At 33.8% G+C, this 25,305-nt stretch overlaps 1 protein-coding gene across 1 annotated transcript; it reads right to left on the reverse strand.

Annotated features, from left to right (window-relative positions):
* Positions 1–1,079: 1,079 nt before the first annotated feature.
* Positions 1,080–25,273, reverse strand: LOC105331558 (protein sidekick-1). Its single transcript, XM_066067296.1, has 37 exons — positions 25,139–25,273; positions 23,544–23,640; positions 23,274–23,396; positions 21,228–21,281; positions 20,732–20,860; positions 20,138–20,293; positions 19,474–19,634; positions 18,813–18,954; positions 18,635–18,670; positions 18,397–18,531; positions 18,127–18,279; positions 17,526–17,671; positions 17,072–17,201; positions 16,541–16,597; positions 15,507–15,644; positions 14,477–14,632; positions 14,220–14,371; positions 13,751–13,886; positions 13,361–13,612; positions 12,735–12,788; positions 12,273–12,389; positions 12,024–12,176; positions 11,412–11,566; positions 10,163–10,298; positions 9,604–9,864; positions 9,073–9,372; positions 8,733–8,795; positions 7,873–8,013; positions 7,498–7,659; positions 6,890–7,047; positions 6,240–6,366; positions 5,757–5,908; positions 4,871–5,006; positions 4,754–4,783; positions 4,441–4,534; positions 4,036–4,105; positions 1,080–3,935 (listed from the first exon to the last, which is right to left on the reverse strand). Exons 1-37 carry the CDS (start codon positions 25,223–25,225, stop codon positions 3,792–3,794), a joined length of 4,893 nt encoding a protein of 1,630 aa, XP_065923368.1. The 5' UTR covers positions 25,226–25,273; the 3' UTR covers positions 1,080–3,791.
* Between the last annotated feature and the right edge of the window lie 32 nt (positions 25,274–25,305).

Here is a 25,305-nt window from a genome sequence, read left to right on the forward strand (position 1 = left end):
AACAAAATCTAAAGTTTCCTCTGAATGTGAAAATTAATTGTACAGTTTATTTTTTGTAACAAGGGCTACAGCTGCTATTACTCTCTTAACTACATGTTTATTTTTATTAATTTTTTGGTGAAAAGGAACAAAATCAAAAGTTTCCTCTAACGGTAAAAACTCATTGTGCGGTTTATTTTTTTAACAAGGGCTACAGGTGCCAAGTACTCTCCTAACTATACTGATCGTTGTTTCCGCATTGGTTGCCTCCTCTCAAACCATGCGACGCAAGTGTCCAGTAGAATAATCTCTACGTCACTGCTGAGACAGTTATATTTAAAAGTAAATAAATAGTCAATAGTTAAATAATTATATTAAATAATCTTCAAGACGTCCGAGAATGACGTCTATAATTAAGAAGACATATTTTAAATTCAATTACACAAAATGTCTAAAATTAGTCAAACATTTAAACCTATCGCGTGATGACGTTACTTTGCCTGCTGATTTATCATTGACTAAAAGTCAAAATGTGGAGTCAACGATATTGGTGAGTGTTGTAGATTTTCTACAACTATTTGATTTGAATTTTTGAATAAATCACTAATATAATAACTATTGAACACGAAATTAGAAATATCAGAAAGGAAACTACTCCTGGTTTTTTCTGCACATGTAAAGAGTTTTCCTGTATTTAATTAACTCGCATGCCAAAGGATTATAAATATTAAAAAATATAAAAGTATCATAAATTAACACCGATACATCATGTGAATAAATTTTAAAAATAGAGATTTGAGGGGTTTTATTACGGTTTGAACTAAAAAACTTAAATAAATAAATTTATTTTTTCATCTTTTAAATTTAAGAATTAAGAAATTTGAATGTCAGTTGTCGAGTTGTATGCATAATACAGAGCTCACAATTTTTATTATGTAAACAATGTTCGTGGAATGTTGTTAAAAAATACTAATAAACATGTACAGTACCAGTACTGTACATTACACCTTAGTTCTTAGGTATTTGAAAGTTCAATATAAATTTAACATAGGACAACAAGAGACCTGTAAAGATCAAATAATCAAGATAAAAAAGTGACAAAGAGAAGAGAAAGTTTAATATCATTCTTTTAACAGGTTTACATTCAAGTAGGTATAAATTGTCAAAACATGAATGTTTACATATTGGACAAAGCTCAGACCCGTGATTAATAATGACTAATAAGTACTAGTAAGTGAATGAAAACATGATTTCCTGTTAATAGTAAATAGATTTCCCTTAGACTTCAACAAGTACCTTAATATTATAACTTCCTTTGTAGGCCCCTATTGGAATGGTCAATTCAAGATTAAGTATGGAATGCAAAAAACTCCAATATTAATATTCCTATTTGTTAAAAGACACTGGCTTCTGTATACAATTATAGCAACAAGATCAAAACTTAACCCTCCCCCTCTCTTTTTGACTAATATCAAACTTACTCAAAAGAATGTAAAATTTAACAATTTTTTTAAAGTAAATACAGCACTTAATATCGATTTTATAACAAACATTGTCTCCATATTTCTACACATCAGTCAAAAAACATGTTTAGGTACATGTGGTGTGAGTTAACATCTTTGTATTGACAACAAATCTGAATATAGGAATGGTATTTCTTTTCATTTCATAACTAATATCATGTCATACAATGGCATCTTTTAAATAGATGTGCGAGAAATATGAAGATACATGTTTAATGAATAACAAAACAATTGAACTTGAACAGGACAAAGTGAGATTCCCTCAATGAGTATAAAAACTCAAAGTTAAAGTCAAAAAACAAAATTTGACCAAAAAAATTTATTACAAAAGAAAATAAACTACTGCTTTTGATTACTTAAGGTATAAATGTTTCATTGTTTATGAAAAACAAAAATCAACAAAATATTGTCATGTACTGTCTCATCATCAAGTATAACTAAAGAAATATCATTAAAATAACAGAAACAAGAAAAAAAACAGAATAACAGAATAGGAGACTGGACTGTCCACCAATTTTTGAGAGAGGTATGAAAACAGTCCCCAAATACTGGAAAATGATAATGCAGCTGAATATTTCAAACAATGGTCTATATACATTCTGGTAAGTGGGGTTTCCAACAAACCAGTAAAAATAACACAATTCAATAATTTGTATTGAATAATTGATTAAAAGATGAACAAAAACTCAATTAATGGAAAATTGGAGTCAGTAATGTGTAGATAAAATTAGATTAATCGTTGGAACAAATGCCAAAATAACTGACCTTTTTTCAAACTTTCTGTCAATTTTTGCAAGTGTTTATTTCTGCTTATCCCCCCTGGTTTTTGCATTATCACCTTGTAAACACATTAAGTATAAATATTGGAACACACTGATTGTGCTTTCAAATAGACAATCAACTGAAAATGGTTACAACAGTATAGCCTCTACTCTAATGTTGAGACCCGATGATCGTACTATTGCAAATACGTACATCAGAACAAAAGCACAAAATCACAACCACTGTACTTGTAAAGTGATACATAAACAAATGTATAAAAAAGACTTTCAAGGGTGATGTAAATATGTAAATAAGAATCTCAAATGGCCTTTTAAACTAAATGTAACTTTATACATGTGTCTAGGTTTACTCTGCAAAGATGTAAGATGAAGCAATTATTTTTTAATTTAAACAGATGTTCTCAAATTTCAAATAGAACATCAAATTCAATCAACTCTATGGAGTGTAGACTTGAGTAAAATGTCTTTAAAAATATTTTTCCTTGTCTTATTTTGATTAGATTGCAAGAATTACTCCATTTCCTATGATGTATGAGACAAATAGCTGAAACGTTTCACTCTCTCTCTCTAAATGACAAAAATTAACATAGGTATCAGAAAATGTTCACTTACAAAGGTCAAAACTGACTCTTATCAAATACAGTTCTAGGCATTTAAAGTTTTCAAGCATCAATCTTCTTTTATTTCGATGTTATGCACACATTACCACAAATCTCTTACGAATATAGTGTTAAGGAATGTTTCACATGGAATCTGTCATACAGAAGAAAAACCCTGTATTGCAGAAATAATTTCAAAAATGATATGAAACCTAGATACTCCCGTAATCTAGATGACTTTTGTTTTATTAACAGAAACCTTTCTTTCGCCTTTCCTTATGTAATGGTTTCAACAATTAATTCACATGATTTTGATTACACAAAGGAATGTTCTACATTTTTTAATAACTGTAAGTAGAAAATCAAAAAAGATCTGAAACATGAAGTGTGCACTTTTGGTGAAGGACGGATGTAAATTTCAAAAACTGATTTTTTTATGGACAACAGTAAATGATCTTGTTCACAACTTGATTATGAACAAAGCATGTATTTGATTAAGAACAATTACATTTGCCACTTGGATTTATCAGAAAAAAAATGTCCACAACAATAAAAGAAGGTCTATCTTATTGTAAATATTACAATGGTTTATCTGTATATTTCTTCATGATGAAAAATTGTTCCGAGATGGAAATAAACAAAGAAAATGTTATCAGATAGCCTATGTAAATGTAAAAGTACTATGAATACCCAGTACAAAATTGCTCCAGGATAATTTTCTATATCCCTAAACTCTAACATGATGAAGGAGTTTAGCATTGAGATTTCACAACAGTTTGCAATGAGCATTATCTAATGGGTCTTTGGGACTTTGAAATATTGCAACAAATTATCCACATTGTTTGGGACATCTCCTTAACTGAGTGAGCCTGAAATGTTCGGTGGGAGTTTCAACAGTCCATGAGAGTTTACGACATAGTCACATCCATTGTGGCTTCATCGCGTAGATTTGATTTATCTGTGTGTCTATGTTCTATATCATGATCCTCTCGCAAAGGGGCGTACCCAAAGCCTTCATCACTGGAGTCGTTAGTGTGGGGAAGTCCAGAAATCTGTCAAAAACAGATGAAATTATCCCCAGTATAAAATTATGTTATACTTAGAAATGTGAACAATCAGTTTCAAATGTATTATTTACTTCAAAATACACACCTGAACTCGACTCCCATATTGAGGATTTTCAAAAGAAACAGTTTCCCCATAATTCATCTTCTTCCTTCTCCTGTTAAAAGGGTAAAAGAAACTTTTTAATAAAACAGACAATATGCAAATTAATAACTAAACTTAAACATGTTATTGTTAAAAATTCTCTATTTGACATGGAATATTTTAATGTATTTGACAATAAATATTAAGGATGAAGCACATATCATAAGCATAAAATGAGTATTAATATTATAAATAATCTATTCAAGAAAATTGTCTGTGCTTGCAATTAAGATTAACAAAAGACACAGTTGCCTGTGGAAAAAAATACTATGACAATCTACAAAATTGACCCTCGTCAATTGAATTCGTTCACAAGTTCATAATTAACAGATTCATAATAACTCTGACCTCATATACAGATAGAGAGCCACAATTGCTCCAGCAATCAGCAGTACTGCCACCGTCAGACCTATACCCAGGGGCACGGCCGACCGCTCCGGACCTTGAGGAAACAGATACATGTACATGCAGAGGTCCTTATACAAACGTATAGTAACTCATACAAGCATTTTCTTTACATGTATATTCAGTACTCACATTGTTTCACATTTCAACACAATTACAGAATTATTCTAAAAATAAATTGTTAAAAATAGATTTATATAATTGTACTGTACTTGAAAGTGGTTTTCTTGAAGTCTACCGAGTATTTCTTATTTACCTTTGCTTTTGTTGGCACTTGTGCTTGGTCCTGAAATGAAACAAATTTTGATGAATCTGGTGGATATTTTTGTTTGGTAAATCAGAAAGTCCTTCTAGTTTCTGATATTTCTCTTACCAGAATTGAGAGCTGATCCCAGAGCTGCAGATTTGCTTTTACCAAAAGGACCATTAGCAACAATTTGAAACTCGTATAAGGTGTTGGGTTGTAGATTCCTCACTAAGTACATCTGCACTGAGCCTGGGACAGTCAACTTAAGAAGAGAAAATTCAATTCAAAAAGTAAAAATAAAAGCCAAAAAATAATTTGACAACAATAACTCTTTAGAATGAAGCAAGAAATATTTGTGAAACACTTATGCCCCCCTCCCTTGGAAACATCCAGAAAGAAAATGAACGTAAACTGCAAATAACTGGAATTTTTCTAAGTCCAAGGGGTGTAACTCTGTCGAAAATTGCTCGATTGCACCCAATATCGAACTTGAGGTATATATTATCTTGATAAACCTGTATACCAAATTTCCTTCCAATATGTTCATCCTCTGTGAAGAAAATAAGCAGAAACTGTAAATAACTGGAATTTTTCTACGTCCAAGGGCCATAACTCTGTCAAAAATTGCTTGATCATACCCAATATCGAACTTGACCTAAATATTATCTTCATAAACCTGTATATCAAATTTCATTCCAATATGTTCATCCTCTGTGAAGAAAATGAGTGAAAACTGCAAATAACTGGAATTTTTCTACGTCCAAGGGCCATAACTCTGTCGAAAATTGTTTGATCAAACCCAATAACGAACTTGATCTAGGTATTATCATGATAAATCTTTATACCAAATTTCATTTCAATATCACAGTTCAACCTCTGCGAAGAAAATGAACGGAAACTGTTGGTGGACCGACCCACCGAACGACAGACAGCAGCAAAGCAATATGCCCTCCCTTCTTCGAAGGGGGGCATAAAAATATGATGATAAATCTACTAAATAATAAAACTGTACCTGTGAGTATGAACCCTTTGATGCCGCCTTTCTGTACATGATGGTGTAGTTTGTCACCACCGCATGGTTCTCTGGTGGGTCCCACTTCAGTACCACACTCTCTCCATTTACTTCAGACACATGGAGATTGGTGGGCTTGGATGGCTTTAAGTCTACAGCAGAAAACATTGTTATTGGTCAACTGTGTGTCAGTGGGTTTAAAGGACATCAAACTATCAATGTCAGCTATCAAAATATAAAATTTTTGCCAGAAGAGCATATATTTGTCATAATAATATAAAAATTTCAATGCTTGCTGTAAAAGCATAATACTTCTATGTGTGCAGAAGCATTATATTCAATGTACCAATTTGGTTTGTCGCTAACTGTCTACAGAAATTTTTCCTGCATAGAAAGAGGAGGCAAAGTCAAGCCTTAAATGAATATTAACAACCCAACAAGGACATAACAACTAAACCTATGTTACGAACAAGAGACACTCACTTTTGACAAGGACCCACTTCTTATTTATGGGCTGGCTGGAACCTTTCTCATTGGAGGCAATGACCCAAATTGTGTAATTCACACCCTCTTTTATGTTCTTAATTTGGTGATCAGTCAAACTTGAGACCTGTCAAAATACAGGGACTTGTATATTATTGTATACAGAACAAATCAAATAAAAGCAGAGAGAACACACTGTTCAGATCTGCCTTCATGAGTGAAAGTTTGTTAACATGACATCAACTCATGTATCCCTTCAAAAATGATATTGAATCTATTTTCTAATACAGTCAAACTTCTTTATCCCTTCAAAAATGATATTGAATCTATTTTCTAATACAGTCAAACTTCTTTATCCTGAACTAGATGGAACTTTTAAAAACTTTGAGATATTGGAGTATTCGAGATAAAGAGGGTAAAATGCTTAAAAAATGGGTGGTTGGGACTTACAAATTACTTTGACAAATCCACTGTATTCGAGATATCAGTGTTCAAGATATCAACTGAGAGTTCAACTGTATTTGTTAAATGATGATCTTGAAAAACTGTTCTCTCCTTTAGACTTGTAATGAAAGCCATACAAAGTAAGCTATATAAACAGAAAGTGTATACAGGTATGATTCATTTGAAGGCTTCTGACACTGACTTACCATGGAGACTTGCTCTGGGGTGGAGGGGGAGTCACTACCCTGCCAGTACAGCTCATAATGGTCCACACGGTGGGGGTTGTCCTCTGGTTTGTCCCAGCTGACCTGGATGACATCATTATTCAGGACGGCAGTCAGTGCTGGCGCACTGGGAATGAATTCTGTCATGTCCAGAAAATATTTAGTGTTAATCAGAAAACTAGCTTGATGCACATTGGCAATATGATTAAACAGGTTTTCATTCATCAAGCTTTTCTAGTTGACAAACAAATATTATACAAAATAAGATATCATATTTTGCATTTATGCAATTTTCTTATTCAATTGCTTTCTGCATTTTTTTTTCCATCTATTATCATACACACAAAATTATAAAATCATTTAAAACATAAGTAAAAAGAATTTTGCACCTCATACCATCTAGAATAAAACATATGTTTCCTTTGGTTTTTTGTTCAATTAAATTTTGGATAATGTGTTATCAATACTAGCTCTAAACCATTTCTCATGAAGATCCACTTCTCACCACTGCTTAATGTTGGGTGTTAAGTAGAGACTTCTCATTGCAGGGGTGAGAACTTGTACTTGAAGAAGCATTGATCTGTGTATACCTTGATTCTCTTGCACACACTCCAGTATAAGTTCTGTGTCTGTTACACAGTTCATCAGGAAGATTGAGCCCATGTCATCTGGTACGAACCCCGCACAGAATGAGGATGAACAAAATGAATGGACACCCTTCTTCTCACAGCACTCGGAGTGGTCTTTACCATCTACAAAAAGACACCATAAATCACAATTGCCTTTCTATAAAGCTGAAAAATTATTTTTGCAAGCATATACATGTACCAGTATTGATAATTTAATCCTTTAAAATCCATGCATGTGCAATCTATCTTTAAAACTACATATTTCATACATTTAAATTGAAAATTCAATCCTTAATATAAATGTATGTACAACAATATTTTCCCAAGGTTTCTCACCTGAGGCGCATGCCGTGTAGAACTGCAGGTAAGCCAAACAGTGACCGTACTTATCAGTCTGAGCAAATGCTTTCTCTGTGTCCACTTTAAAGGAGCACAACTCGAGGCAGTCCTTGGGCATGTCATATGACATACAGCAAGCTGGAAAAAAACCCAACAAAACCTATTTAGACATCTGTATAGTATGCATTTTACAAAATACCAGACGGTTTGAAAATCTAATTCTTGCTAGCAAGACTTGAAGTCAGGAATTTTAAAAAATTGCCAGGATTACCATTATGCATGCAACAAATAAAAGGTCACAGAATTTAATATTTTATATAATTAATGACACTAAAATTAATTATGTCTGCCGTCATTTATTAAATTTTTCATTTTATTTTACCCTTTCACTCATTTGTTTATCCAAACAGTGATCATGTATTCATGAAATGTTTATAGTTAGAGTAGTAGTGAGTATATCAAGCAGTTGGAACAGTGAATAAAGGGTGTATCATCCTGGATTTTTTTTCTGGAGTGATAAACAAAAGGCCTATCTAAACAATTAGCTATCATGTGATTTCAATTTTTTGCATTTCAAATCATCCTAAACAAATGGAAGGCCAAAAGCCTCATAGCCTGTAATCCCAACATACATGTTTAAGTTTTTCATCGTTCATCTTTTACAGATAAACTTTAATTATTAGTAATTATTCATTGTAATATATTGGAGGTTTTAGAGTTCTCTTTGTACCCAAGAGAAGTAAAAGTACTACAGTATTAATAATCAGAGCAACACTCATACATACACCAGTATACAACTCTCTTTTTACGGTAAAACGGGATGTTGAAGGGCTGATACTTGAGGGGTTGATACTTACCAGAAACATTTCTGACTGCTGGTACTGTTGGCACTACTGTCGGGGGTGGGGTTAGGCGGCCATCTACAATGTACAAACAAAGAAGATGAAGTAAACAACCAGGCATCATTACCTTTCTGTTTCCACAGATGATGGCATTAAAGTGTACGTGTACTCTAAGTACACATAAATATATGAACTATTTGAAATAAAAGGTCCCCTCCTACTACTTAACAACAAATTTATAATAAAACAAAATTGTGCTGACTTACTCTCAGTGATACAGAGAAACAAACAAACTTACCAGAAACTTTGTTAACCCTGAAAATCTGGACAATGGCATGTTTATGGTAACACTTACTTCTCAGCTGCACAATCCCTGATCCATTTCCAAAGTCATTGTAGCCCACACAGGTGTATCTATCAAATGCTGCATCCACTACGTAGTAAATAGTCAGCACAGATCTCCTAAGTGTGGGAAATGTAATCAGTGAGCTCTCTGTGTGGAACGACTCCTTAAACTCGGTCACCGGGATCTCCTCCCTCCCTTTGAACCACTTCACAGATTTGGGGAACCCCTTGAAGTCACACTGAAGAGTAGCGACCTGCCTTTGATCAGCCAGATAGCTCTCATCACTAAGATTGTATGCTTTGGGTTTATCTGTCCAAAATACACAAAAATCACTTGTAGAAATTTTTATATGTAGTTGACTTGAAAAACCGAAACCTGAATAAATACATTTCACTTTGAATAGATACTGACTGCTATACAATAAATTTTTACTAGTTCTGGTACATATAATTTCATACTCAGTTTTGCTTTCGGGCAATGCTAGTACTTAATAATGCATACAAAAGCTTTTGTAAACTCGATGCAAGTACGTGTACATACACATGATTCGTAAGAAGTGAGTGATGTTACTGACGATCCCTCTGTCATCCTTGGCGCTACACGTGTAGTTTCCCTCATCTCTCTCACTTAGCCCGCTCATCTTCAGTTGTCTCCCTTTCCGGATGATTTTATTATTGCGGATCCAATATACAAAGGGAAACGTTCTCTCTGCAGAGTACACATTACAAAAGAGTTCCACTTCCCCATGCTGAGATGGAGGGTAAGAAGGAGTTTGTGATACTGATATGTCCACATCAGCAACTGAAAAAGGAAAAAAAATTATCATTTCACTATCAAAGTTGTCTGGGTTAGACTTTTTTAAAATTTCTTTTTTATTTAATATAACAGTCATGATTTTTGGGAAATTAATGGATTTTGTTGATCAAATGTGAAAATGAAATAATTTTGTACTGGTAATTTATTGGATAAATTCTGTTCTTTTTGATTAACCTATATTGAAAACACAGAATTAAATGATTTTAACTCTTAAAATAAAGGAATTACAAAGAAAAAATTATGAATAAAAATTCAAACTATCACAAAGGTCTTGTTTCCTTACCAAGGGGAGGAGTGACAAATTTCATCTCGCCAGAAGAAATACTTTTGCCATACTTATTGACAGCCATAACAGCCACAAAATACACTGCCTGTGACTTTAGTCCTGTTAGCAAAAACTTGGTTTCTCTCGTCTTGTTCTAAAAAATAAAAAACATAAGAACAATAACAGCTAGTATTTGTCATGAGTATGAAAGCACAGCTGACCAGGGGGCTTGGTACATACATGTACAAATGTACATGCTTTTACTCTTTATATCTTGTGAAACTAGAAGGATCATAACACCATGAAAGCCCCAAAGGCAGCCTAAATTTCAAATGCTGAATTTAGTATAACATTTGTTTAAATTACTCAGTTCAAGAGGCATTACTCTGTCAAAAATCATTAAACTGGAACCAACTTTAAACTTGACCTGTATTTCTAATAAATTAAACTTATATGAAATATAAAATTTATATATGCATCACTTCAAAAGTTAGAGAGCAGAAACTAAGAATTTCCAAATTTTTTTCAAAGTTCAAGAGGCATAACTCTGTAAAAAATCATTGGAGCAAAACCAAATTTAAATTCAAAGCTGAACACCGCTCGTAAATAGGCACTGTCCGCCATATTTCTCTTTAATCACTGCTGTCCCTACAACCCTTATATAAGGGACAGACCTCTAAACAGTTCAAAGTACTTCGCTGTAGAGGTCTCACATGTGTGGACGTACATTTTGCCTCGCCGTGTTACCCGGTCACGATGAAATTATCAAATTTTACGCACTTTTTGAAGCCAGGAGAATACTAACATCAAATAAATTGGTCAATGCATTATTTACGAAGAGAAAATGAACATAAGATAAGAAAAAAATGCATAAAATCTAAAGACCACGAAAGGAATACTACATGTCGGCCACGAGGTTCAGGTGTGCAATCGGGTGTAACGAAATCGAAGGGTTTATATACCAGGTATCTGTGTGACGGTGCCTATTTACGAGCGGTGTTCAGCTTTAACCTGTATATTCTTATGAAACATCCATATATCAAATGTGACTTAAATGTGTGCAATGGTTGTTGAGATAATAATCAGAGAGTGAATAATGACAATGACAGAAGGACAAAATGAGGGTACAGGGTAACACTATATGCCCTCGGCCAATTCATGGCAGGGGCATAAAAATTTCCAAGGATTTCATTTCCTTTCACGCATGCACTTAATTAAACAATTAAACCGATCATGTATAACAAGATAAAACAAATCAGTAGAATACCCGGGTCATATTTTTTTCAAAGTTCCAGAGGGACACAACATAGTGACAGCCCGTAAGAACATCACAGTTTGATGTGGGTGGTTCCCAGGTCAGCAAGACGGTGGTGCCGTTCACCACTTTCACCATCACAGATTCTGGCGGGGTGGGTAGGTACACTACAACAATAGAAATCTACTGGTACAGTCACGCTCATCATTTCTGTCAACAAAATATAACTCTCATGCTAAAGTCAGGTATAAATTTTAACACAATTACTTGTCAAAGCTGCTCAAAGTTAAAAGGTACTTCCTATCATTGACTATCACAGTGAATGGATATCAATTCTATCTCAACTAAATTTTCAATCACAGACTGTACTTTAAATGAAATGCCAAATGACAAGTTGTTGATTATACCATGTCATCACTTTCAGTTGACATGCCAGCTTGTCTTTAATAAGATCTTGTTCTCCATCAGTTATTAAGCTATAGTTAGAAACCACATCCAAGCACTACATTTATTGCATAGGTGTGTCATTAGACAGAGCCCTATGTTTAACACATCGTTTTGATGCCCATTTTCTTAAAATATTGCCATTATATTGGTCCCATCAGTGTGTTACTTGATGCTTACTTGTCCCATTCACGAAGCACTGGACGTAGCGGGGGATGTAGTTGAGACACAGGGCCTGTATGCCTGTGGTAGGGACCAGGTGCCCCTTACAGAACCCAAGACAGTTCTCAGGAACTTGCAGGTTTTGACAGCAGGAGGTGTGGTCACGGCCATCTGACAAAGACAGGTGAAATTAATATACATAGCAAATACATTGTACCATAATCATATACTAAACGCAATAGCTAATGGGAAAAAATTAACCAATACCTGAAGCACAGGTCAGTATCTTGGAGTAGTCTGCCTCACACTGGTACACGCTCTGGAAGTTCCCAGTCACACAAGCCTCCATACAGCTGTCTGTCACATTGATCTTCTGGCAGCAGTCTGAAAGTAGGCAACAGCTGAATGGATTATATCTTGCATCCATTTCCCTTTCTTTAAAAACAGTCATTACCAGTACATACACTGGTTCACATTTTAAAAATGAATATATGTAGCATGTATATATCTCATTTAAACCAGGTAACAGTATGTATCGTTATGTTTCATTGCATATAAAGGATACAGTACTTGGCATAAACACATGCAAATATAAAACACACTTGAATATACTAGTATCTCATTAATTTCAGGTACATGTATCATTTAAGATTGTATTTAATAGAGGAATAATCTTAACATCCATTGGTTCCTGAGATTGGGGTACAGTGTTGCAGTACATTTACATACCTGTTCTATTTTGGAACTGCAAACTCCCGTTTCCAGGGGGGATGATGTTCTGAGCTGAAGATAAACATTGAAACAAAAATGTTAAACTAAAAGCACCTTTGTCCGTGCTCATTTCATAATCAATCTGTATACAAAAATTGAGAATTCAATTTCTTTACATACTTGTAAGCCCTTTGAGCATCACAAAAAGTTGATGATGTGACCAACTAAGTTCATATTTTTATCATTGGATTGCTATTTATTAGGAATTATTTTAAACTATAAAGTGCTTTTTAGATGGTACATGCTGGTACATGTACACTTTATCCGATAATTTTTACGATGATCTTATTTTGCTTTTTTCACGATCACTTCTACATTGCAAAATATTTAATACGCATCTTTTTAAATCGCAATAAATGACCAACGCAAATAATTTTTTTTCCACATTTCCCATTTTTCGCAATTTTGTGACATGCAAAAAAAACCCAGATAAACAGTATATCAGTTGTGAACAATGCAGAAAAAAACACAAAACTTCAGTCACCTTGCTATGTGCATTTTCTCCTGCAATGATTCCACCAGTTATATACTTTACTATTGTTTCATAAAAATCTAGTCTTCTTGAAATATCTATGATAACTTACGGGTAGGACAGGTGTGGTTGTAGAAATCTATGCCTGGTTGAGGGAAGGGTATGAGGGAAGCTTTGTTCATGTAGAGGAAACACGCCTTATCTTGTCTGGAGTAAGTGTAGCCTATACAGAGAGGAATGTCACAATACTTTTGACATTCTTCTTGTGTTCCATAAAACACCCTTGGCTGAAAATTATCCTTTGTCTTGACGTTTGTGTCATTCTTTACGGTGAAATTACACTTCTTCTGTTGTGTGCCATCATCTGTGAAAAAGAAATCATATAAAATTCATTCCTCATGCTTAAACTTCATGCAATATGAGTTCAGTGTATGTGACCACATACAACTAGCATTACAGAGATATTTCTGTTCTTTAATCCCACTCTGACAGAGTCACTGACCGAAGGCTTTGGTGAGGATATGAACCTCTGGGGTTGGAGCACTTGTTCCATTCTCATTGACCGATACCACTTTGAAAATATAATTCGTGTTGGGCTTCAAGTTATTGACAATTAACTCCAAATTCTTTGTAGACACCTGCAAAGACAAAAAACATCTTTCCAATGTCTTGAATGCTCTTAGTTAAAAGTAAAATAAACATAGATGAATCTATGTAGCTCAACTATGCCAAATAAAGAATCACAGTTGTAAGCACTTGCTTTACAATTTCACAGCATTTTGATCATTTTTTTTAATGATTTATCATAATTGATTTTAAACATTTTCTATTACCTAACATATATTGTGATTAAAAGCAAATTCTTAACAGCCTCAATATTTCCTTATAATTTTAGCCTTCTGTACAAAATAAGAGCCACCAGCAAATCACAGATTAGAGTGATACATTGACTGAGAAGAACTTGAGCCCACCGTTTTCTGGTCTGTCTGGTTACTGCTGCTATAGATGACGGAGTAGCTCTCTATCCGAGTACTGGTAGCTTTGGGTTGTTGCCAAGCTAGGTACACAGCGTGTGATGTAGACTTCAGTACCCTGAAATTCTGAGGCTGTCTCGGAAGTGTAGCTGTAATATTGGTCAGTTATGTAAAGAAAGATCAATGAAGTGTGCCGTCAAGGCCAAACAAATAACACAATAACGCTATGAAGTATCTAATTAACAGAAAATTACCTAATCCTTCTCGGTAACAGTTAGCAATTATCCCAGTGTAGGAAACGCATGTGATGAAGTCTGCAGTCAGTTCATCATGTTGAGAGAATTGACAAATATTGTCACATGCTGAGGGGACCAGGGACTCCTTACAGCACAAAGTATGGTCCCGGCCATCTGGAAACACACAGGTCAAAAAATCTCACTGGGTGCAAAACAAATCATTTTTTGAAAAAGTTGAAATAATAAGAATTTAACATATTTTATAACAAATAGTTCTCCGATTCTCAGCTCATGAGTCATCAAAGTATCATTTTTATTTCATATCGATTGAGTATTTTCTGTTCTTCACATGTTATATTAAATGGAAGTAAAAAGGGATTTCACTAAAGTATCTAGTCTTTTAACAAAGTTGCAACATGTAGGTTCTTTATTGCATTAAAACGGTTGGAAAAGTCATAAAGAACATGACTGCCCTGTATCATTCTTCATATACCGGTATGTTATAAAACCAACTAAATGAATAGAAATTTGTAACCTGTTCATCATAGGTTAATCTTAAGTATACACTTTTCAACATACACATAGTTAGTAGAATGGAGATAAAGAGATCGCATTTACAGATGTCCAATGCAACATCAAGCAGTTGCTATATAAAACTAGAATCAATGTCCTTTTAACACTCTTCAAACTAGGGCAGCAAGAGAGAGCTACACACTAGGTAAATGATATACAGCACTTTAACACATGAGAGTTATTCCCCTTGCATTGTGTAAAAAATGAATGCATTCACACTAGTACAACACAGGTTTTATAAAACCTATTCCATGATTCCCAAAAAATGATAAGTTGAACTTTAATTAAACAGTGCATGACACACAACATGTATATACAATGTAACTATCATTTAACCAGTTTTTTGTAGTGTACCATTAAAATTCAATAGACTTAATCTATGTAAAGTATAATGTTAGCATTTATATGTACTTGTCAACACAGTTATCAATAAAAGGTTTTTAAACAATCTGTTAAATCTAGTCACACAACTTACCAGAGGCACAAGAAATGATGAGAGCCAGTTGGTCCATGCAGTTCAGAGCGATGCTGAAGTCCAGACTTCCAGCACCCAACACGTCAAAGGAACACAATCTCCTGCATTCACTTTTCACATTCTTCTCTGAACAACAAGCTGCAATTGAAAGTACAACATGCGGACTGTTAACATTGTTTATTTATGTATAAAAATTTTAAAAAATTAGAATTGTCATAAAAAATCCAAATATTTCAGCTTTAAAAGAACTACCGGTACAGTATCTATGATTCATGAGTCAAATTTTGCCCCTATATTGGCATTTTTTAAATGTGTTTCAGGTACATTGAATTGTTATGTTATTTTTTGGAATAGTTGATACCAGTATATGTTTTTCAGCTATTTATTTGGTTTATTTACACTCACTTGCAGTATATGATGTCAGAAGTGACACTGTATTTGTAATTCAAGCAAAATCAGTCAAAATTTGACATTTTTCTTATCTTTTTTATGAATGGTAAATATAGAGCAAGCGTTTTGAACAAGAACAAACTTTTTGTCACATATAGATTGAATACATACATCTTTGATGAAAATATTTTGATTGTTCAAGCAATTGCTCAATGTTTTCAGAAAGAAAAACTGCTTAAAAACAATCTGTTTTATGCTAAAAATGAGGAAATGGTGAGAAAAGGCTAACTATTTGATGTCATATTTCAAAAGAGTGGGCATTTGGATCAAAATGAAAATTATGAAAAAACTTCATATGTATGTCAGTACAAAGGAAGCAAAAAATTACAGTTAATTGATGATGTTCATTTTACGGGGCCATATAAGGCCCATATCTTATACAGTAATATCCTTTGAATATTTTTCTGTATGTTTATAAAGAGCACTTCTTTATAAGGAGGTAAATATAGTCTAAAAATGGCCACGGCCATCCAGCCCTCCTTACCTTTACATCTATGGATCTCAACAACAATGTTTATCATGCAACAGACCTGATACAGGTTACTGTGTATTTATTCTATCCCTTCCTGACTCTCTCTACTGACCTGTTAAGTTATGGAGTCCACTAGGCTGCGTAGGAGCTGGTGTAGTTATAACATTTTCTGTAAAACAAAATATAAAGCATCTGAAAAATGTGCATTATACATGTTAATGTAGTATTGATATCAATACCTCTGTATTTTCACAAAAAATACTCCAACACCAGAACTTAACCACACACAACAAATTCTATGTCATAGTAGCCAATGATTAATGGAAAGTGGTTTGTAATAACAATCAAATATATGCAGAGAGGGGTGTGTAATAAATTTTATTACACACCCTTCGGGTTTATATTATACAAGGGTTGGAGAAGTTTTAGTTTACATGTGTATATTGCACAGTGGAGATATTTCTATAAGTATATACAATATATATTGATTTTATTTTAATACAATGTATATATTGATCTTATTTTTTTGCTAGTATGAATATCATAATTCTTATTCTGTAAAGTGAAACTAGCATGTTGTCCACATACTGTACTTTAGTTTATATCAAAATGTTCATTATAGCCCAGAATTTTCTTCACATACCATACGTAAGGAACACCACTGAAGAAGAAAACAAACTGGAGCCCAACTCATTGGCCGCTGCCATTTTAAATTCATACAGTGTCCCAGGATAGAGACCCCTCAGCAGTAAAGGTGAGGAAGAAGCTGCCATCTTTGAAAATAGAAAATTAAACAATTCAAATAAGACTCTTGATACTTTTTGAGGTGGACAATGCTTTCAATCAAAGCTGAGATATAATCTTCTTTAAAAATTTGATTACTCAGACTGCCAAACATCGAAAATCAAAATCTATCTCATGGTCTCCATGAAAATGTATACTTACTGTACTTACACTTCAAGAACCATTGGTAAAAACATGTACTTTAGACTAATTACTGCCTAATTGACTATGAGAAGATTCCTAATTACAATCTGTAATGTGATAATTACATTGGATTTGACTGAATTGTATCTGTGCCATATGCTCTTTCTTACTTGACTCCAGGGAGATGTATTCATTTGTTTCTGTTTGTACAGTAGAGTGTACATGGTGGCGTTTGCTCCGTTATTATCCCAAGAAATCACCGCCTCTCGCACACCTGGGAGTACAGTGATGTTGATAGGTGGTCCAGGAATGGCAGCTGCAAGGTACATGTATACAGATGTATTTTAATAAATTGGCTTATTTGGCCTATTCCCTTAACTTCATTTCGATATCTTGTTACAAAAAATATCTGTAATTGCATACCATTATTTAAATTTTGCTATATAGCTTAAATATGGTTTTCAGTCCTTTTCAAAAAATACCCGTTACTATTCTAAAATACATGAAGGTTTTTTCAAGAACATAAACAACTGAACATCTGATAAACAATAAGTTAAAAGGAAAAATGAGAGAAAGTGAAATGCTGAAATGTACTGTTACATATATTAATTTTAGTCTTTTCTGGATATTAAAATAACATCCCTGAAATTAAAAATCCTAAAATATCTAGCAATTGATTCATTTCATCCTTATTGCAGGGCTCTTATTGCCTGTGCTAGTAATCATCCACTACATATGCACATACATTGTCTCAAAAATGCTAGAACTGACCTCTGCCTTCCTGGATGCAGGCGTTGATGATGGGCATCCTAATGACACAAGATATGTAGTCCACGGAATTATTCATGATTTGTCCAGCACAGAGAGGCAGGCAGACATCAGGCAGACTGTTCCTCTTACAACATGGAGTGTGATCTCTCTGTCCTAAACAAAAAAATCGAAATTTTGTTCATTTGCAGTGCAAGATTTGCCAGTAATTACATGGAGAAGTGTGTAGTACAGAAGATGATAGATATGCATTTTCACAGCACAGATACCTACCTACGAGACACTGTTGGACTTTGTCAAAGTCTGCATCACACCTCAGGATCTCCACCGGCGGAACGTTGGTAAGCAGGTCTGGTTTACACAGTTTAGATATACAAGGATCACTCACTCCCTTCTTTGAACAGCAATCTTATAATAAAAACAATTACTGGAAACTATAGCCTTTTCTTCTGAATGGTACAGTGTACTCGAAAAATTTTATAAGGTGATCGTATTTCAGTTATTCCCTTACCTAGAATGTCGGCCTCTACCTCTGATTTTGGTTGTGCTTCAAAGAGAATTTGAAGGACATCATACAATATGTTAATAATTTAAAATCAATCCCTTTAGAAGAATTATAATCTTAGTTTTGGAAATTTTACACATGTATCAAGAAGCCTAGCATACATGAGCTTGTCAGATGATCTTACTTTGCAGCAGGGTAACAAGGAAGGTTTCTGAGGGCTGACTGGATCCGTGGAGACCGAGGCTCACCACGCGGACACTGTACTCCACCTCCAGCTGTAGACTCCCCAGCTTGAACATCAGCTCACTGGTGCCAATAATACGGGTCTGGTAAAAACAAAACAAAAAATAAACATGGATGACATACGATAAGATGGATCATTCACGCAGACCAGATATTAGTGAGCAAAAGGTCAATTTAGTATCATTCTGATATTATTGAGTATCAGACCCTATTATACAATCTGTATTGACATCCTTCAAAATTGCATTGTTACCTGAATATATTTGCAATGCTTCAAGTTCAAAACATGCCTCTCACAGTTTTCATGAACATTATGAAAGTTTTCTGCTTTAACTGCTCTCAAACTTTCAATAAGTTTTCATAAAGAACTGGAAAGGGTAAACATGTACATGTTTTTAACGAAGATCCAGGGACGGGCCATTTTACTTAATAAACATAATTCGTTATATTCATAAAGTTTACAGCATATTATTAAGTCAAGGGGAATGAAAATCACTTTGCTGTAAGTGTCAATACATTATAAGCGTGTTCGCTATAACCGTGTTTTTCTGTAAATTCAATCATGGCTCTCTGTAACTACTATTATATAGCACAATACTTACACTTTTGTAGTGGGTCTCTGAGGTCAGCTTGAAGAGGACTTTGTACCCGGTCACAAGGTCGGGGTTCTGTATGGGGGGTCTCCAGGTCACCAGCAGGGACTTCTGGTCATCTGACACACTCTGTACCACAGACACCGCAACAGGAGGGCCCGGCAACAACACTTAAAAAGAAGGAACTCATTAATATACTCATTAATCTCTTCTTCAAATTTCAGTGAATAATTACAACACAAGCAAATTGTTGGAACCAAGAACAAAGTTTGTCTTTGGCTTGCTATTAAACCACTGAACTTTATTTAAATTCAAAAGTATTCATTATTTTGATTCCACCAATGAGCATGCAGAGCTCTTAATTTTTTTTCAGGTAAAATCAGATAAAAGGAGACAGCAATTACTTTATAATAATGTACAACTGTTTATATTTGTTGGAATTATGCATGTACCAAAATATGAATTTTTCCTCAAACCACCAAAATTTAAAAAAGATGGTGTGTGACATATTTGTTAGCAAACAATCTTACTGTTTTCATATCCTCAATATCTTATATTTTCTATTTAATGCATAAGAGAGTCCTTCAATTCATATTCTATCTTTATAAGTACACTTCAAATATGCCTCTCATTGCTCTGAGTTTCATCTTAATGTGAATTCTGTAACACTCACTCTTTCCTTCCTCCAGACAAGTCAGGAGAGTAGGTAACTGGCTCAGACAACTCAGGTGTTGTGTATCCAAATTACTGGGAACAGCTCCGTAACAGAAATCCAGGCAGATGTCGTCCACTCCCCGCCTCTTACAACACCCAACATGGTTCATCCCATCTACAAAACAGTGATCACAACTCAACTACTTCCGTACAAGCAAAGTACTTGTATCTATTAGTACAAAGGTTTCTATAAATCTTTCTTAATAAAACATATAGATTTAGGACTTTATACAATATCCATGATCATTTCATCATGGCCTTTGCTCTAGGTGCTTAGATATTGTAATAAACAGAGGGTTCTTTATCTTTCCATTGACATGACATGGCATCTAAAGAACCTTGGTTTTTAAGGTCCTTTGCAAATACATGTACTTGATCAAGAAATAGGCGTTGCCTTTGGTTGATGACTTGGGCCTATCATGTGATCAAGCTGGTGATTCGACAAATGCCTGCATACATGGATCAAGCACACTAACTGCAGGGCTAGAACAGCTAGTGCAGTATGCCTGTAAACCACGCTCCTCTGTATACACACGTTAGATGTTGTACACACCTGTTCCACATTTGAGCACTTTGTTTATATCCGAGGCACATGCTGTTAACACATTCAAGTCTGTTGGCATGCTGCTGAGGTGGCACACAGGTAAACAAGAACTGCTTACATTTGCATCAATACAACAGCCTGTAAATAATATGGCAAAATCTGACTTACTTTATCATGTAACTCGATCAATATATGCATTTATCAACATTACCGTAGTTGATAATCAGTATTTGTCAAAGTTTTTCATTGCAATCGACCTTTTTACTTTAAAGAAAAATTAAACTTCCAGTAAACCAAGCACTGTACATTTGTAGTTATGAAAACAATGAAATACATCGAGTAGATATTTGTTCATTAAGAGCAGTGCTTTTCACCGTCATTTATTTCATTTATTTTATTTCATTATTCTAAGAAGATAACAACTGTTATAGTAATAATCAAGTTTTGCGTAAATAAAAATTAATTTTAAATTTAGGCACAGTTTGAACAATGGGATATCACTTACTTGTCACATTGAGGTTGGCTGACCCATTGGTATGTGTGGGAACTTCATCAGCACCTGTAATATTTGGGTCAAGGTCATGTCAGCAATCAATGTTAATGATTCATAACATGCTTTCATTGCAAACAGATGTTAATGATCACACAGGAAACATGGCCATTGATTCAGAGATGATTCCATCTCAAATATGTCCCAATTATAAGAAAAAAGCCCAAAATGATACATTACTTAATTCAAACTCCACTTAAATATTATGTGATAATGTTCTCATATACATACAAAGTGGCACTGATTCAACTTACTTTCCACAAAAACAATAAGGCACTAAATAAACCTACCCTACTCAATAATAAATAGCATTAAATTAACTCTCTAAAATAACAATATAGCACTGATTTTACTCACACTCCTCAATAACAACATGACACTGATTTAACTTACTATCCGCAATATTAATATGACACTGATTCAACTTACTATCCACAATAACAACATGGCACTGATTCAACTTACTATCCACAATAACAACATGACACTAATTCAACTTACTATCCACAATAACAACATGGCACTGATTCAACTTACTATCCACAATAACAACATGACACTAATTCAACTTACTATCCAGAATAACAACATGGCACTGATACAACTTACTATTCACAATAACAACATTGAACTGATTCATCTTACTATCCACAAAAACAGTAAGGCACTTAATAAACCTACCCTACTCAATAATAAATAGCATTAAATTAACTAACTCTCCAAAATAAAAATATAGCACTGATTTTACTCACACTCCTCAATAACAATATGACACTGATTCAACATACTCTACACAATAACAATATGACACTGATTCAACTTACTATCACAATAACAACATGGAACTGATTCAACTTACCCTCCACAATAACAATATGACACTGATTCAACTTACTATCACAATAACAACATGGAACTGATTCAACTTACTATCCACAATTCCAACATGGAACTGATTCAACTTACTATCCACAATAACAACATGGAACTGGTTCAACTAACTATCCACAATAATAACATGGAACTGATTCATCTTACTATCCACAATAACAACATGGCACTGATTAAACTTACTATCCACAATAACAACATGGAACTGATTCAACTTACTCTCCACAGTATCAATATGGCACTGATTCAACTTACTCTTCACAGTATCAATATGACACAAATTCAACTACTCTCCATAATAACAACATGACACTGATTTAACTTACTCTCCACAATAACAACATGGCACTGATTCAACTTACTATCCACAATAACAACATGGAACTGATTCATCTTACTATCCACAATAACAACACGGCACTGATTAAACTTACTATCCACAAAAACATGGAACTGATTCAACTTACTCTCCACAGTATCAATATGACACAAATTCAACTACTCTCCATAATAACAACATGACACTAATTTAACTTACTCTCCACAATAACAACATGGCACTGATTCAACTAACTATCCACAATAACAACATGGAACTCATTCAACTTACTCTCCACGATATTTATATGGCACTGATTCAACTTACTCTCTACAATAACAGCATGGCACTGATTCATCTTACTATCCACAATAACAACACAGCACTGATTAAACTTACTATCCACAAAAACATGGAACTGGTTCAACTTACTATCCACAGTATCAATATGGAACTGATTTAACTTACTATCCACAAAAACAATAAGGCACTAAATAAACCTACCCTACTCAATAATAAAAAGCATTAAATTAATTAACTCTCCAAAATAACAATATAGCACTGATTTTACTCACACTCCTCAATAACAATATGACACTGATTCAAATTACTATCCGCCGTATTAATATGACACTGAATCAACTTACTCTCCACAATAACAATATGGCACTGATTCAACTTACTTTCCACAATAACAATATGGCATTGGTTAAACTAACCCTTCACAATAACAGTATGGCATCAATTTAACTAACCCTCCACAATAACAATGTGGCATTGATTCAACTTACCTTCCACAATAACATAGTGTATCACTGAGATGTTTGGGTTTTCCTGTATATAACACTGGTAGTATCCTTGATCTCCATCCACAACATTATTGATTCTCAGGTTCCAGGTAAAATGTGTGTTATCTGAGAGGGAAATTTTCCAAAGTCATCGTTTGTTATATATTTACAAAAAAATTCTTGTAAGCAGTAAATGAACTTTATTTTCTTTGAAATTACTATCAATGACCTTAATACACATAATTACCGTTTGTAATACATGTATCACTTTACCTTGAGGCCTTTCAATAGTGTATTTATTTTTTTCCTGGGACAGAATTTCAAAATTGACAGAAATTTTGCTGCCATCTTTCAGGTTTTTCCAGATAGCCTACAATTAAAAAAAAAAGGAGAGAATAAAAGATAATGCATTTATTATAATCAAACTTAACATTTTGCATGTATTTTTTTTTTCAAGAACACTATCAATTTTCCACAATACTTGTTTATCAAGTTGGTGACGCCAGATGGTAAAACTTAGAAATCAAAAATGTAGGCTACTTAAAAAACATCATACATTACACATTAACATAAATTTAATGCAAAGAATATTCAATGCATTACTTAAGTTCCTTTTTCTTGGAACAATTTAAACAGTTTTTAAAATGTAAGAATTGTTACTTGTATCAAATAGGTCTGTTTTGATTTCACCTTCACAAGGAAGCCAATTGCATACAGTTTTTAATATCAACAATATCACTATGTATGATACAAATTTCTGGGGAAATTGTTTTCTTTTACATTGATTCCCCAGATACAATAAAATGCAGGCAAATTTGTACATTTTTTTCTTGCAGTACTGCAATTGATTGTTGTTGATAAGTACTTATGACAATTAATCCATAGGCAGGTTCTGAACTGAATTTCATTCAGTTGCATAACTGAATTTCATTCAGTTGCATATAAGACAGATAAGGCTCTTTTCATTCCTATCCTTTTTTTGCACTTTTAAATAATACCATTTTTAAACATAATTTATGCTAGATGGTGATCAAAACATTACAAAATAATTCAAGAACAAATTATGCATGAAGTCATGTTACCTCTCAATGCCTTTAAGCATTGGTAACACACATACACCAGTACAAAGATATAAAAGGCCACGTATGGTGATGAAATTCTAAATAGAATAAACTTTTTAACTACCAGGAATATTGATTATTGCAGTTAGAAAACTATCAGTAATCAAAGAAGTCTCCCGTGGCTGCAATGAATTACACCACATCACAACGTAATTTCCATTCTACTTTCATCAACAGAACCATACTTGTCCATAAATTGGTTATAAACTTGATATTTTTTTAAACTGATGCTGTCAGTGGCTATCAATTCAAAAACAGTGATAGAATAAAGGAAATAGCCCGCCCAGTCTCCCACTACAAATGCCTATCTTCAATTGTTACCCAGCATAGACAAAATGATAGGAAGTTTTCCTGACATATTCAAGGACATACTTTATAGAGAACAGACAGTCTGTGATGCAGCATGCAGCATTAAAATATGAAAGAGTTCAGGATTTTTTATATGCCTCCTTTATTTGAGTGATAGTGCTTCAATTATTTTTTTTCTCTTTGGTGCTATTCAAGTGCCTGATAAAAATACCGGTACATGTTCCTTTAAAAATGTAATCAGCGACAGAAATAAGTTATCTTTATGTTTGATGATTTATTGGATTGGAAAAAAACTGATATTTTAAATTACTAGTAACAAACTGATCATTACAGAATACAAGTCTGTGTAAATGTGGCATAAGGCAAGTTATCATTAAGGTAAATGATGATATTCTTTTACTTCACCTTGATAACAAATATTGAGAAATTTAATCTGACCTTCTTTGCCCCTTGATCTTGAACCACACAAGGTAATACTACAGTGTGATCTGGATTAACGGTATAGCTTCCATTATCCGATAACATCTTCAATTCAGCAGACACTACATAAAAAAAAAAACATGTCAATCAGCAGAAGTCATTTCATTAATTATCATATTTGTAAA

Source organism: Magallana gigas, chromosome 7 (assembly GCF_963853765.1).
Source record: "Magallana gigas chromosome 7, xbMagGiga1.1, whole genome shotgun sequence".
NCBI lineage: Eukaryota > Metazoa > Mollusca > Bivalvia > Ostreida > Ostreidae > Magallana > Magallana gigas.